General features: G+C 40.6%; 1 protein-coding gene across 1 annotated transcript in view; it reads right to left on the reverse strand.

The window, feature by feature from the left end:
* Positions 1–3,902: 3,902 nt before the first annotated feature.
* PRMT2 (protein arginine methyltransferase 2) overlaps positions 3,903–15,096 on the reverse strand; it is a 48,695-nt gene continuing 37,501 nt past the window's right edge. Inside the window, exons 6-9 of the mRNA XM_007948705.1 lie at positions 10,882–11,011; positions 9,554–9,690; positions 8,374–8,545; positions 3,903–3,935 (exon numbers count right to left, since the gene is read on the reverse strand). Coding sequence (XP_007946896.1) covers positions 3,903–3,935; positions 8,374–8,545; positions 9,554–9,690; positions 10,882–11,011 — 472 coding nt within the window. The remainder of the gene's footprint in view (positions 3,936–8,373; positions 8,546–9,553; positions 9,691–10,881; positions 11,012–15,096) is intronic.

A 15,096-nucleotide genomic window follows, 5' to 3' on the forward strand; every position in this document is an offset into this window, starting at 1 on the left:
CCCAATCTTCCTTCCGAGGAGTGGCTGGTGGGTTTGAACCGTCAGCCTTCTGGTTAGGAGTCAAGTGCCTTAGCCACTATGCTACCAGAGCTCCTCTAGAATATTTAAAAAGAAACCATGCACAGACAATACACTAGAAATGGACAATACAGTAAAACTGCTGAAAAACAAAGAAAAAGAACAAGTAATAAAAACAGAGGAAAGACTTAAAACCCTCAGAGGAGGAACAAAAAGACTGTTCACTTCACAACAGAAACAACGGAATAAAGACAATGGAATAATAATTTTAAAGTACAGCAGAAAATAAAACTACCAACCTAGACTTTCATAACCAACAAAAATATTTCAAAGTGAAGATATAGTATGTAAACAAAACGAATTTGTAGGAATATGACTTGAACTAAAACACGTATTACAGGAAGTTTTTCTGGCAGAAGGAAATGATTTCAGACAGAAACATGGAAATTAAAGGACTAGTGAACAGTGGAAAGGGAAATGTGTGTAAATATAAACAAACACTAACTGTATAAAACAGCTTTCAACATGTATAATTAAAATGCATAGGAACTGGCATGTAAAAAGTGGGAGAGAATAAATGGATGTATTCTAAGGTTCTAGGATTTATGGGTAAGTACTAAAACAATTATCAGAATGCAGCAAGTCCAAGATGCATGTTGTATCTCACTCAGAATATTTCATCTGAACAGCAGGAAATAAGAAATAATTTGAGTGACTATTTTATCAATTCTTCTAAGTATGATTGTTATGGTTTGAACTGTCCCCCCAAAAAATATTGTTGTAAATCCTAACCCCTATACCTGTGGATGTAATACCATTTGGGAATAGGGTTTTCTTTGTTATGTTAATGAGACCTTACCAGTGTAGGGGTGCCTTTGAGATATAAAAAGGGCAGATTAGGCATAGAAGCAAGTAAGCAAAATAGGGAAAATACAGGTGTCATGTAGACATTTTGAGGAATGCTGAGAAAAACACTAGAGAATTTGAGACAAGGATTTTCTCCTAGAGCACAGAAAGAGAACTTTCCTCTAAATTCAGATTTTCATCCTCCTTAACTGTAAGAAAATAAATTTCTGTTTATTAAAGCCACTCACTTGTGGTATCTGGTTACAGCAGCAACTAAGAAACTATACAAAGGTATTTGACTGTGTAGATCTTAACAAATTATGGATAACATTGTGAAGAATGGGAACTCCAGAACACTTAATTATGCTTATATAGAACCTGTATATAGACCAAGTGGCAGTCTTTCAAACAGAACAAGGGGATACTGAAAAGGATTAAAATCAGGAAAAGTGTGTCTGGTTGTATCCTTTCAACACACTTATTCAATCTGTATGCTGAGCAAAAAATCCAAAAAGCTGGACTATATGAAGAACACACCATCAGGATTGGAAGAAGATTCATTATTAACATCCTACCATATGCAGATGATACAACCTTGCTTGGTGAAAGCAAGTAAGACCTGAAGCACTTACTGATGAAGATCAAAGACTACAGCCTTCAGTATAGATTACCCTTCAACATAAAGACAACAAAAATCCTCTGAACTTGACCAATAAGCACCATCATGATAAATGGAGAAAATGATGAAGCTGACGTTTGGATCCACAGTCAATGCCCATAGAAGCAGAAATCAAACAACTTATTGCATTGGGCAAGTGCTGCAAAAGACCTCTTCAAAGTATTAAAAGCTAAGATGTCACTTTGAGGACTAAGGTTTGTTTGCTTGACCCAAGCCATGGTATTTTCAGTAGCTTCATATGCATATGAAAGCTGGACAATGAACAAGGAAGACTGAAGAACTGATGCATTTGAATTTGGTGTTGGCAAAGAGTATTGAATATATATACCATGGACTGCCAGAAGAATGAAAAAAATCTATCTTGGAAGAAGTACAGCTAGAATGCTCCTTAGAATTGAGGGTGACAAGTCTTCCTGCATCTCGTGTACTTTGGACATGTTATCAAGGGAGACTAGCCCCTGGAGAAGGATCTTGCTTGTTAAAGTAGAGAGTCAGCGAGAAATAGGAAGGCCTTCAATGAGATGGACTGACACGGTGGCTCAAACACAGCAGTGACCATAAGGATGGCACAGGACGGGGCAGAGTTTCATTCTGTTGTAAACAGGGTCATAATGAGTCAGAATCTTGTTTATAATAAGCTTTGAAGGAAAATAAAGTTCAGTATCTTATGATCTCCTAATAGGCAACTATTTCTTAAACAGCACAAAAAAAGCACTAAAACAAAAGGAAGTCAAATTGGACTACACAAAAATTAAAATCTTCTGCTTATCAAAAGTCTATTAAGAATGCAAAAACAAACTACAGAGTGGGAGAAGATAGTTACAAAATATATCTGATAAAGAACTCCTAACCAGATTATACTGAGAACCTCTACAAAATCACTAAGTAAAACAACCAACCCTAATAGCAAAATGGGCAAAAGACTTGAACAAATACTTCAAACATACCCAAATGGCCAGTGAATGTAGGAAACTACATTAGTTATCAGGGAAATGCATTATCAAATTCACACACCTACCAGAGCTAGGAAAATGTACAATGGAAAATACTGGAGTTGACAAGGACGTGGGGCATTTCAACTCTCATCCATCAAAAGACATGTACAGAAATATTCATATTAGCCCTACTCATAACAGCTTAACACTATAAATAAACTAAATTCTGTTGACAGTTGAAGGAGAGTAATAGTGGTGTACAGTAGAACATTATACAACAATGAGGATATACACCACTCTTGACACAAACTCACTGAATCTCACAAGTATAATGCTGAACTAAAGGAGGAGATGAAAGAATACACCATGTGCAATTCCATTTATAAAACACTCAAAAACAGGCCAAAGGAATCTGTGGTGTTAGAAGTCAGAGCATTATCCTTGGGGGTGGGCTGAATAGAAGAGGCACTTGGGGGCTTCTAGAGTGTTGAAGTTGCCCTGGGTGCTGGTTACATGCACATGTCCATTTTATGATATTTCATTCATCTATATACTCATGACCTGTGCAATATTTTGGTATACAGTTGATATTTCAATACAAAAACAAAAATGTCAACATATATCTACTGACATGGAAGTTTCTTCCTAAGATTAGATGAAAAAGGTTATAAACACTGCATGTATATGATCCCATGACTATAAAAGATAACACATATGAACAGAAACAGAAAAAATAACACATATGAACATCAACATGCACTTAATAAAAAATATTTATTGAGTACCTACTGTATGCTAATACATTATTTATTTGGAAGACTTCTATACACCTGTTCTATTCCATGCAGTCTATTGCATGCAGCTGCCTCCACCAGCTCTCACAACGCAAGCAGCTCAGCGTCCCTCATACACGAGTACAGCTCTATATGAGCCTATCTTCCACGTGTTGAGCAGATGAACTGGCAGCAATAAGGACACCATTAAACATATGATGCATGAACAGTTACTTTCACAGGAGTAAACGGAGGTTGATGTGATGTGTCCTGGAAGTTCAGGTTAGAATTAGACCTAGCTGAGGAACAGTGTACCACTAAATTGCCCAGTGGTTGGGCCCATGGATACCACTGGATAAACACCTGGAAACACAACCTACTTCTAACAGAACAGACACTGGGGCAGTGACAGCAACGAGGGCAGCTCCTGCTGGCCCCAAGGATGCTTTTCTGTGAAAGACCCTGATGATGTCACTGAGCTGCATGTCACTGACGGCATGTCACCATCTGTCACGCTGGGAGCAGTCAGTGCAGAGAAAAGCTCATAGACTTTTGCAGGCTGTGACACACCAGCCTCCAGGAATGCCTTCCCTTCACGTGTGTTCATTCCCTCCAAGTGTCTACAGTGCTGCCCAAATGGAACCTCAAATGTCATCTCCAGATTGGAAAGATTTTTTCTCCAACCTAAAAGGAAAAAGAAAAGAAAAGAAAGAATCAAATAATTAATTGCTTCAGTTTTATTAGCATGCAGTATTTCCTAGTAAGTTAATGTTGGACAAAAGAATGGTGTTTAGGTCCTGAATTTTTAAGAAAATGGCAAATATTTAAACTTTTAATATAAAATAATCACACAACAAAACACAAAAAAGGAATCAAAGTAATTAAAGGAAACCATTTATTTTTCTTTTCTTTCCTGCATTAATCTAGAGTACAAACAAGAGAATTCCAGTTGTCACTAGTCTTTCTGAGGTGGGAAAGGCTCTTTGTCGACCTCTGATGTGATAGCCAAGAAAAATTAGTCTCATAACCCCAAAGCCACTCTCCATTTTCACATATGAAAACAAAGGCTGTTCAACCTATCAAACTGGTGTTCTACAGAGGTAGAAAATAAGATTCCATATTGTGCATCAGGTTGTTGTTGTTAGGTGCAGTCAAGTCGTCTGACTCATAGCAACCCTATGCCCAGAAGAAGGAAAAACTGCCCAGTCCTGTGCCAGCTCCACAATCCTTGCTATACTTGAGCCGCAGCCACTGTGTCAGTCCATCTCGTTGAGGGTCTTCCCCTCTTTCGTCGACCCTCCACCTTATCAAGCATGACATCCTTCTCCAGGGAATGGTCCCTTCTGACAATATGACCAAAGTAGGTGAGATGAAAGTAAGTGCATTTCGGCTGCACTTCCTTCAGGACAGATTTGTTAGTTCTTTTAGCAGTGCACAGCACTTTCAGCATTCTTCGCCAGCTCCACAACTCAAAAGCATCAACTTTTCTTTGGTTTTCCTTATTCATTGTCCAGCTCCCATATGCATGTGAGGCGACTGAAAATACCATGGTTTGTGTGAGTAGCACCTTAGTCCTTAAGGAGACATTTTTCCAATTTGGAGATGACATTTGAGGTTCCATTTGGGCAGCAGTGTGCACATTTGGAGGGAATGAACACAAGTGAAGGAAGGCATTCCTGAAGGCTGGTGTGTCATCCTCTGAAAGTCTATGAGCTTTCACTCTGCACTGACTCTGCTCCCGGTGTGACAGTAGGAGACATCTTTGCAGCCAATTTGCCCAGTGCTGTATGTCATCTGATATCCTGACTGCTGCCGTCTACTGGCATTGATTGCAGAACCAAGCAATATAAAGTCTTTGACAACTTCAATCTTTTCTCCATTTATCATGATGCTGCATAAAGGTCTAGTCGTGAGGATTTCTGTTTTCTTTATATTGAGATGTAATCCATACTGCAGACTGTATTCTTCAATCTTCATCAGTAAGTGCTTCAAGTCATCCTCATTTTCAGCAAGCAAAGTTGTGTCGTTAGTGTATTGCAGATTGTTAATGATTCTTTTTCCAATCCTAATGCCATGTTTTTCTTCATATAGTCCAGCTTCCAGATTATTTGCTCAGCATACAGATTGAATAAGTATGGTGAAAGGATACAACCCTGACACACTCCCTTTTTTTATTTTAAACTATGCAGTGTGCCCTTGTTCTGTTCAAATGACAGCCACCTGGTCAATGTACAGGTTCCTCATGAGTACAATCAAGTGTTCTGGAATTCCCACTCTTCTCAATGTTACTCATAATTTGTTATAATCCACACAATCAAATGCTTTTGCACAGTCAGTAAAACACAAGTAAACATCTTTCTGGTATTCTTTGCTTTCAGTCAAGATCCATCTTACATCAGCAATGATATCCTTTGTTCCACATCCTCTTCTGAATCCAGCTTGCATCTCTGAAAGTTCTGTCAATATAATGCTGCAACCATTTTGAATTATCTTCAATAAAATTTTACTTGCTTATGATATTGATGATATTGTCCGATAATTTCCACATTCTGTGGGATCATCATTCTTTGGAATGAGTACAAATATGGATCTCTTCCAGTCAGCTGGCCAGGTAGCTGTCTTCCAAATCTCTTGGCATAGCCAAGTGAGTGCCTCCAGTGAGGCATCCATTTGTTGAAACATCTCAATGGACATTCTATCAATTCCTGAGCCTTATTCTTTGCCAATTCCTTCATCGTAGCTTTGACTTCTTCCTTTAATACCACTGGTCCTTGATCATATGCCACCTCCTGAAATGGATGAAGATCTACCAGGTCTTTCTGGTACAGTGACTCTGTGTATTCCTTCCATCTTCTTTTGATACTTCCTGCAATTCAATACATTGCCCATAGAATCTTTCAATACTGCAACTCGAAGTGTAAATTTTTCCCTCAGTTCTTTCAGCTTGAGAAATGCTGAGCATGTTCATCTCTTTGTTTTCTAACTCCAAGTCTTTGCACATGAAATGTATAGTAGATGGCTTTGTCTGCTGGAGCTGCTCTTTGAAATCTTCTGTTCAGCTCTTTTATCTTGTCATTTCTTCCATTTCCTTTAGCTACTCTTCACTCAAGGGCAAGTTTCAGAGTCTCTTCTGATATCCATTTTGGTCTTTTCTTCCTTTCTCATCTTTTCAATGACCTCTTGCTTTCTTCATGAATGATGTTCCTGGTGTCATCCCATAATTCTTCTGGTTTTCGGTCATTGCTGTTCAATGCATCAAATCTATTCTTCAGATGGTCTCTAAATTCAGGAGGGATATATTCAAGGTCATATTTTGCCTCTCAGGAACTTGTTTTAATTGTCTTCAACTTCAAGTTGAACTTGCATATGAGCAGTTGATGGTATGCTCCACAACAGCTCCTGGCCTTGTTTTGGTTGGAGATATTGAGCTTTTCCATCATCTTTTGCAACAGATATAGTCGATCTGATTCCTGTGTACTCTACCTGGTGAAGTCCACATGTATAGCCGCCATCGGTGTTGTTGGAAAAAGGTATTTACAATGAGTAAGTTGTTGGTCTTGCAAAATTCTATCATGCAATCTCCAGCATTATCTCTGTCACCAAGGTCAAATTTTCCAACTACTGGTGATTCTCCTTTGTTTCCATCTTTTGCATTCCAGTCATCAGTGATAATTAACACATCTTGATTGCATGTTCGGTCAATTTCAGACTGCAGAAGTTGATAAAAATTTTCAATTTCCTCATCTTTGGCTTTGGTGCTTATTGCATAAATTTGAGTAACAGTTGTATTAATGGGTCTTCCTTGTAAGCGTATGGATATTATCCCATCACTGACAGCACTGCACTTCAGGAGAGATCTTCAAACATCCTTTGTGATGATGAATGCCACGCCATTCCTCTTCAAACTGTCATTCCCAGCATAGTAAATCATATGGTTTTCTGATTCAAAATGCCCAAAACTGGTCCATTTCAGCTCACTAATGCCTAGGAGCTCTGGTAGCATAGTGGCTAAAGCACTTGAATGCTAACCAGAAGGCTGGCGGTTCAAACCCACCAGCCACTCCTCGGAAGGAAGGTTGGGCAATCCTACTTCCCTAGTGATACTGCCTCGGAAACCCAAGGAGGGGTCGCTATGAGTCGGGGCCGACTCGACGGCACATAACAACAACAACAACAATGCCTAGGATGTCAATCTTTATGGATTCCATTTCATTTTTGACAACTTCCAATTTTCCCAGATTCATACTTCGTACATGCCATGTTCCAATTATTAATGGATGTTTGCAGCTGTTTCTCCTCAATTTGAGTCATGCCACATTAGCAAATAGAGGTCCCGAAAGCTTTACTTTATCCATATCATTAAGGTTGGTTCTACTCTTTCCCACTCATATTTTGAGTGCCTTCTGACCTAAGGAGCTGGTCTTCCTGCACTGTATCGGATGATGTTTCAGGACTATTCATAAAGTTGTCTGGTGATGTATCAGACAGTGTTTCTCTGTTATTCATAAGGTTTCCCTAGCCAATTCTTCGAGAAGTGGATGGCCGCTTCCTTCTTCCTAGTGTGTTTCAGTCTGTAAGCTGTGCTGAAATGGGGGAAGATAGGCCCCACCCCAAGAGGCAGGAAGTGGTGGAAAAGCCAGGGATGACAGAGCCATGGGATCTAAGTAAGGGAGGGAGACAAGCCCCACAACACACATCCAGATAAAGTATCCAGGTAAACTATGCTTAAACCCAGATAGTTCTCATAAAGAGAAAGCAACATCTAGGCTCTTTCTTCCCCCACCTGCCTCAGGTGTGCTAGACCCTGGAGAAAGGAATGGACTGTGTGGACTCATCGAGGTCTCTGTCCCACTCACTAGTGTGTCACCAGAGAAAACCACTTACCTTCCTGAGCCCTCACTTACTATTCTGTGAAATGGGAAATGAGACCAACAGCAGCACCCACTTGCTGTTGTGAAGATTAAAAAAAAAAAGACACAGGAGGTGTGGCATGGGGTGGCCCCTAGGAACGTAAGTAGCCACCCATCATCCCAGCCATGGCCACATTCAGACTTGTCTCCTGAGGACCAGTATCTAGAAGACGTGACTATAAAACTAAACACTGGAAGTCAACACTTCTTACTCTTTGAGACGTGGGGTCCTGTCTGGAAGTGACAGACCAGCTCAGGGCAACTGACATGTGCCTTCTCCACACGGGGTTTCTCTGCAGCACCACCGAGCCTGTGACCACATCTCCTATGTGGACCGAGACGGGGTCATCCATCATAAACAAGGTCTGCTTCCAATGTGTTGTGCTGTAAAACAGGTTTGTGAAATCATGCTCAATATGGCCTGGACTTGCTCCCACCCCATCCTGCTGTGACCCTGGCCACTGCCCCTTATAGTCAGCCTGTAGTACTGCAGTCTCATGCATTCTCATTCCCTGTACCATCACCTCTGGGCGCCTGGGACCACAGAGCTCCATTCACAGGGCAAATACACTCCTTGCTCTATGAATTAAATGGTGTTTATGAGGCACACACTGAGATCAAATCACAACAGTGACTCCAGAAACACAAACAAGTAGGGTCATTTTCTCTGGGAGCCTGAGAATAGCTCACCCCAGAAGATTCAGCACAGGACCAGCACGCAGGATTCCCCAAATACGCCTGATGCCCCAGCCCTTCCATCAGTTCACAGAACAGCTCTGGGCAAACAGCACCCCCAGGTGCACTCAACAAAACTCAGTCTCCATGAAGCCAAAAAAAAAATGGCATGTGCGAAAAGTTTGTCCTAAGACACAATTGCCTTACAAAAAACATCTAACTGCATGCTCTAAAATTATATTGTGTTTTTGTGTTAGATCATCAAAAAGTCACAGTGGCAGTAGAACTCAGATTCTAGGGTAACTGTTCATCCCATAACCCCAAGTGTGTCCATCAGGGGAGCCCGATGCAGGGGCAGCAGAAATGGGGGGGGAGACCTCAGACCTCTCCCTCTACAAAGAGACTGGGGTGAAACATCAGTGCACACAGAGCCTTTATGGCCTCACCTGGCTTTCTTGCATCTGTCCCATTGACCTGTCACCACCCAGAAATCCTCAGGCACAGGGGTTACCCTCGTCTAAAGTTTCTGACATCAACTTTCAATCTTTACTAAATCAGTAAGACTGTACATTTTGTCATACTCCTTGGCATGTCAACAACTTGAAGGCAAAAACTGTTGTTTCACACTCATCCAGGGCCAGGCTGTGTTTGCACAACCACCACAGCTGGAGGGCTGTACGCAGCCTGACACATGGATACCCACACGGGGACACTTACGGGTGGAATGGGCCAGTGCTCAGAACCAGCTGCGGTTTGTCTTCTTCCAGATTCTGGAACCTGACACTGAACCAGGCTGTAAATCCATGGAGAGTACCAGCTTTTTTAATATCGAAGCACAGTTCACCTTTCATTGTCTGTTTTTAAATAAACAATTAAGAAAATAAACATCAATTCCAAAAGCATGCAAAATGGCTGCCCAGTAACAGGGGTCCCCAAGGGAGATGTCCCCTCTGGCTCTGTGAATGAGAATTAACAACTATCATCATCGAGTGAGTTGTTTTGCTGACTGAACATTTTATAAAACATACCACATTGTCCTTGAACTAAACAGCTATAGCATCTAATTCAGCAATTATGAAATTTAACTCCAACATGCTAGTTTAGCTCAATGCATCAAAAACCATGTAAAATTCCCTCCTAAGGAAAATGGAGCTCTGGTAGCATAGTGGCTAAGGCACTTGACTGCTAACCAGACGGCTGGCGGTTCAAACCCACTAGCCACTCCTCGGAAGGAAGGTTGGGCAATCCTACTTCCGTAGTGATACTGCCTCGGAAACCCAAGGAGGGGTCGCTATGAGTCAGGTCTGACTCGACGGCACATAACAACAACAAACAAAGGAAAGTATATAGTAACACTTACACTGTAAATTCAAACACTGCCAATAATCAGAAAATATTTCAAGCAACTTAAGGCTTGTTTGCCTAATTTTCTGCTTCCAAAGATAAGTGGAGTACTTCTGGCACTCAGTTCTTTGCTTTAAACAGAAAAAGAGGCCTCCAACCTGAGGCTCTGTGATGCCAAAACTAAAAAGTTCAGTTCACACATTGTTTCTGCAAATGAGGACTGGAAGAGTTTCTATGTGTGAGCCAGCTGTTTTCAAGACAGTGACCTACCACATCCAGTCTAAGCACTGAGCCTGGGGCTCGCCGTTCTGCCACCACCAAAGTCACATGAGTGCCATCTTGTGGCAAAAGAGTAGTTAAAGGAAATCATTTTGTTTAAGAATTTGGTGGTTAAAGACTTGAAAACCCATTTTATTTCAAATTCCATGACAACACTGGAGATTTAAAAAAAAAAAAACGAACATACAATTTAAAAAATAACTAAAAATGCTGAAGAGATTAACTATGAAGAAAACGATATAAAATATATCAAAACCAAAAGACAGTGGGAAAATCAATAGTTACTTAATATATTCACTACTTGAATAACAGTTTCTCACACAACCCAACATATACTGAGGCCTTACAATATGCCAGGAAGCATTCATTCTAGGGTTTTACAGGTATTGATTACTTAATTTAAGAAACAATCTTCTTCTCACCTCTAGATCAGAGATTTGTACAGTTCTCATGTCCAGCTGTAATATAGTACACGGTTCAGAGAGGCAGTCTTCTGGTTTCAAAATGTGATTATACTTGGGCTTTGAAAAAAATTCCTTAATTGCCAAAGATCTGGGGAAAAGATCAAAGCCATTGTCATCTCCAGGTAGGAACATGCATACTTTGCAATAGTAAGTATCTCTCCCTTCCTGTGTTAGTAGAAATTTTAAATCAAAGAGAGATCAAAGGTAAGGACCAGCCAAGAAGTCCCTCCCTCCCTCTTCTCCTCCCTTTCTGGCAGTATTACAGAGCCAGGCCACTTCCTTCTGTGGCTTATTTATAGGGATCTGAAACACAAGGAAGCCAACACTCAGACATATGACCCAGAAGATAGGGGAAAGCAGAGCACTTTTAGAGTCTATTTTACTTCAAATTACCTTTTATGGATCTTCTACTACACAGCACGTAAAAAGGATATTCCTGATCCTAAATTACCCCAGAATAAATTTAACAAATCAGTAGGCCTGAAGTTGCCCAATTGAGTTGGGACCTCATGAGAAATACTACTCTCATGACATCCCAACTGTTGTTGTTACATGCTGTCGAGTCGGACCCGACTCATAGTGACCCCTCCTTGGGTTTCCGAGGCAGTATCACTAAGGAAGTAGATTGCCCAACCTTCCTTCTGAGGAGTGGCTGGTGGGTTTGAACCGCCAGCCTCCTGGTTAGCAGTCAACTGCCTTAGGCACTATGCTACCAGAGAAATCCTACTGCTCCACTAACTACATACAGAAACAGACCCTATATCCAATATCTTCCACACCACTCCCATCTGCTCTTCCACTTCATCCCAGCCATGCACATGACAGAGACACTGATTATGCACCACACAGACTTCTCAAAAACTAGGTAGGCCAGTAACTTTTGAAATAGCAAACAAAAGTAAACATTTTAATAAAGATATCATTACATATATTTTGTAATAATTTTTGTAATGAAAAAAAAAATAATGCATATACAGGAAAGTCAGTAAATAAAGTGTAAACAAAAAGTTTAAATTCCTCATAATTCTGCATTTCCTTAATCTTGCATGATCTCTAGCATTTTGTAATGGTTATGGTTGTCAACTTGGCAAGGCCATGATTCTCAGTGGTTTGGCAGGTATTATGCAATCATCTTCTATTTTGTGATCTGATGTGAGCCATCAGTTGAAAGAGGAGTTTCACTGGGGGTGTGGCTTGCATCCAATATTATGGATGTTCTGGAAAAATGTACTGTCTCTCTCTCGATCCTGCTTTCAACTCATCATCTGACCTCTGGTTCTTGGGATGTGAGGCAGTAGCCTGCCACCTGACTTACAGATTTTTGGTTCGTCTGCCCCTTAAACCACATGAGTCAGGAGAAACCTCCAGCCTGATACCTGACCCACAGATTAGCAACTGGCTAGTCTCCACAACTACATGAGCCATTTCCTTGAAATAAGTATCTCTCTATATATATTTATACATACACACTTCAGTGATTTTGCTTGTCTAGAGAAGTCAGCCTAAGATCATCTCCATGGTGGACAGGTTTCAGTGGAGCTTCCAGACTAAGAGAGACTAGGAAAAAAAGCCTGGCAATCTATTTCTAAAAATTAATCAATGAAAACCCTACAGATCACAACAGAACACTGTCTGATACAGTGCTGAAAGACTGAGCCCCTAGACTGGAAGGCATTCAAAATACATGGTGGTCACAATGGACTCAAGCTTACCAATGATCATGAAGATGGAAAAGGGCTAAGCAAATGTTTTGTGTTGTACATGGGGTCACCACAAGTTGGAGCCAACTCAATGGCAACCCAAAATAGCGGCAAAGTTTCTTGACCTCATGGTAGCATGTTATTAAAGGCAGTGTGCAGGTACTGTTTTGTGTTATACAAAGCTGAACAGAGTCCCTACCCTATGCATATTTACAATAAAACCTATCTTGTTAACACTCATGACAGCCAAAATTTAATGCAAGACCTAGAAAACATGATTCTTGAGAAACTGACTTCCTTCCATTTGGAGATGACCCAGTTAGAAGGACCTAGACCAAACGATGCCCCCTCCATGCTCCCATGTTAGGGGTGGCCCAGACACAGACATGAAGAGCTTGTGAAGTATCCACAGGTGGAGATGCTATCTGGGGCCATTACATGACTAAAAACCCCACTCCTGGCACTAAAAGTCTTAGGCTGGGTTCTCAAGAGGAGCAAAACTAGCTAAGCATATATACGAAAATATATAGAGTGACTTATTTCAAGAAAATGGTTCACGCAGTTGTGGAGGCTGGCAAATTGCAAATCCAAGGGTCAAGTATCAGGCTAGAGGCTTGTCCTGACTGAAGTGGTTGCAGGGGCTTACAAATCCAAAGTCAACAGATCAAGTGGCAGGCTGCTTGCTCACATCCCAAGAACTGGAGGTCAGATGATTAGAAGGTGGATACAGGATCAAGAGATAAAGAGTGAGCTTTGCTACAGCATACATTTATACTGGATACAGGCCACACCCTCAAGGAAACACCCCTGTCAACTGACTGGCTGCTCATATCAGATCACAAAATAGAGGATGACTCCGTATCTGCCAAACCACTAAGAATCATGGTCTAACCAAACTGAGACACATCTTTAACCATCACACATTTTGATGTATTTGTGTTTATTTCTCCCCCATAGACAAATACATATGTATTTTTTGTGCAAAACAGGAGCCATTTTGAATAGATAGTTTTGTGTCCTACCATTTATACTTATCTCTTAAACACTTTATAATGTCATCTGACCTCAAAAACAGCACAACTTTTACAATATTCTTGTATTCTTGAATAAGACCTGGACTTATATATGTCTGTCTGGAAGGAACTGGGAAGCTCAGCTCTGGCCCAGGGCACCAAGGGTGGGAAGAAATTGCCGTCCTTCTGCCCCTAACCCCATTTCTACAACACATAGATGGCACTGACCTTGTATCTGTGCAAGTACAGGGTGTTACTCTAATTTTATCTTCTCTCATCTGATGGGAAAAGTGGCATTTATTTTAATCTGTACCCAAACTACTAATGACATTGAAATGTTTACTGGTAATTTTATGGATTGATTCATGGCCTACCTGTTCGCATCAAGTGCCTACAATTTTATTTGGATGTTCATCTTTTCCTAATTGATTTCTGAGCCCCATCAGCAAGTAGCTTTCTCTAATGGATTACTGCCTTTTACAGATATATTTTCGCTGATTTCAGACACATTTTTACAAAGTCTTGTTTTGTTGTTTCTGCTTCTGAGTCCTCTCCACCTAAGATCTGATAAACAGGTATCCACATATTTATACAGTGGCTGCTGTTGTTGCTGTTTTAACCCAAACGCTTAAATCCATACGGAAAAGAATTTTTCCAAAGAGCTAATCAGCTGTCCTGGACAATCTGCTGGTTCATCCCTTGCTCTCCTCCTGACTTGTAATGTCATTTTTCCATCTAGTAAAAAGTTCTCTTTATTCTGTTTATCCAGTTCTCCCTATCAGTCCATCCTTCTCACAGTACCACACCGTTTTAATGACTATAACTTTATAATAGATTTTCATACATGATAGCATATTCTTATTTCCAGAAAATTTCCCACCATTCTCACCTATTTTTTGCTTCCAAATGAGTGACAGAATCACTTTATTAGGACCTTTCCCCTCTACTCACTTGAGCTTTTAGTTGAGATTGCGATGATTAACAGGGGAAGATTTCACATTGCTAGGTTATTGCTTTTTCTTTTTTACTAAAAACATAAAAGGCCCAGAACTCCCACCATGCCACCAACTCTAAAACCCTTGCATTCCACTAGGAGTCCATGCCCAGCTATCTTTGCCTCACAACATGAAATGGGAATTCTTCCAGTTTCTGACAAGTGAGGTCCCTTCCTAACTCCCAGGCCAATGCTAGGCTTCACCTGCCCATTTTCTATGGCCATAGCAGAAGGGAAGTCAGTAGCTTAGGTTACCCTCCTTCTCAGAAGGGCAATATGCAGAATATGAAGGCCTTATCAAGAAGTCATTTTATGTTAGTAAAGATCTGGAGCTCATCTATGCAAAGGTGTCCATATGTTAAAAATCAGAAAATCAGACCCAAAAGACCTATACAAAGAAAACTATAAAAAACTACTTCAAGAAACCATAAGAGATCTACATAAATGGAAGAACATCCCATGCTCA

Source organism: Orycteropus afer, unplaced genomic scaffold (genome assembly GCF_000298275.1).
Source record: "Orycteropus afer afer isolate SDZICR_OR568_19922 unplaced genomic scaffold, OryAfe1.0 scaffold00219, whole genome shotgun sequence".
NCBI lineage: Eukaryota > Metazoa > Chordata > Mammalia > Tubulidentata > Orycteropodidae > Orycteropus > Orycteropus afer.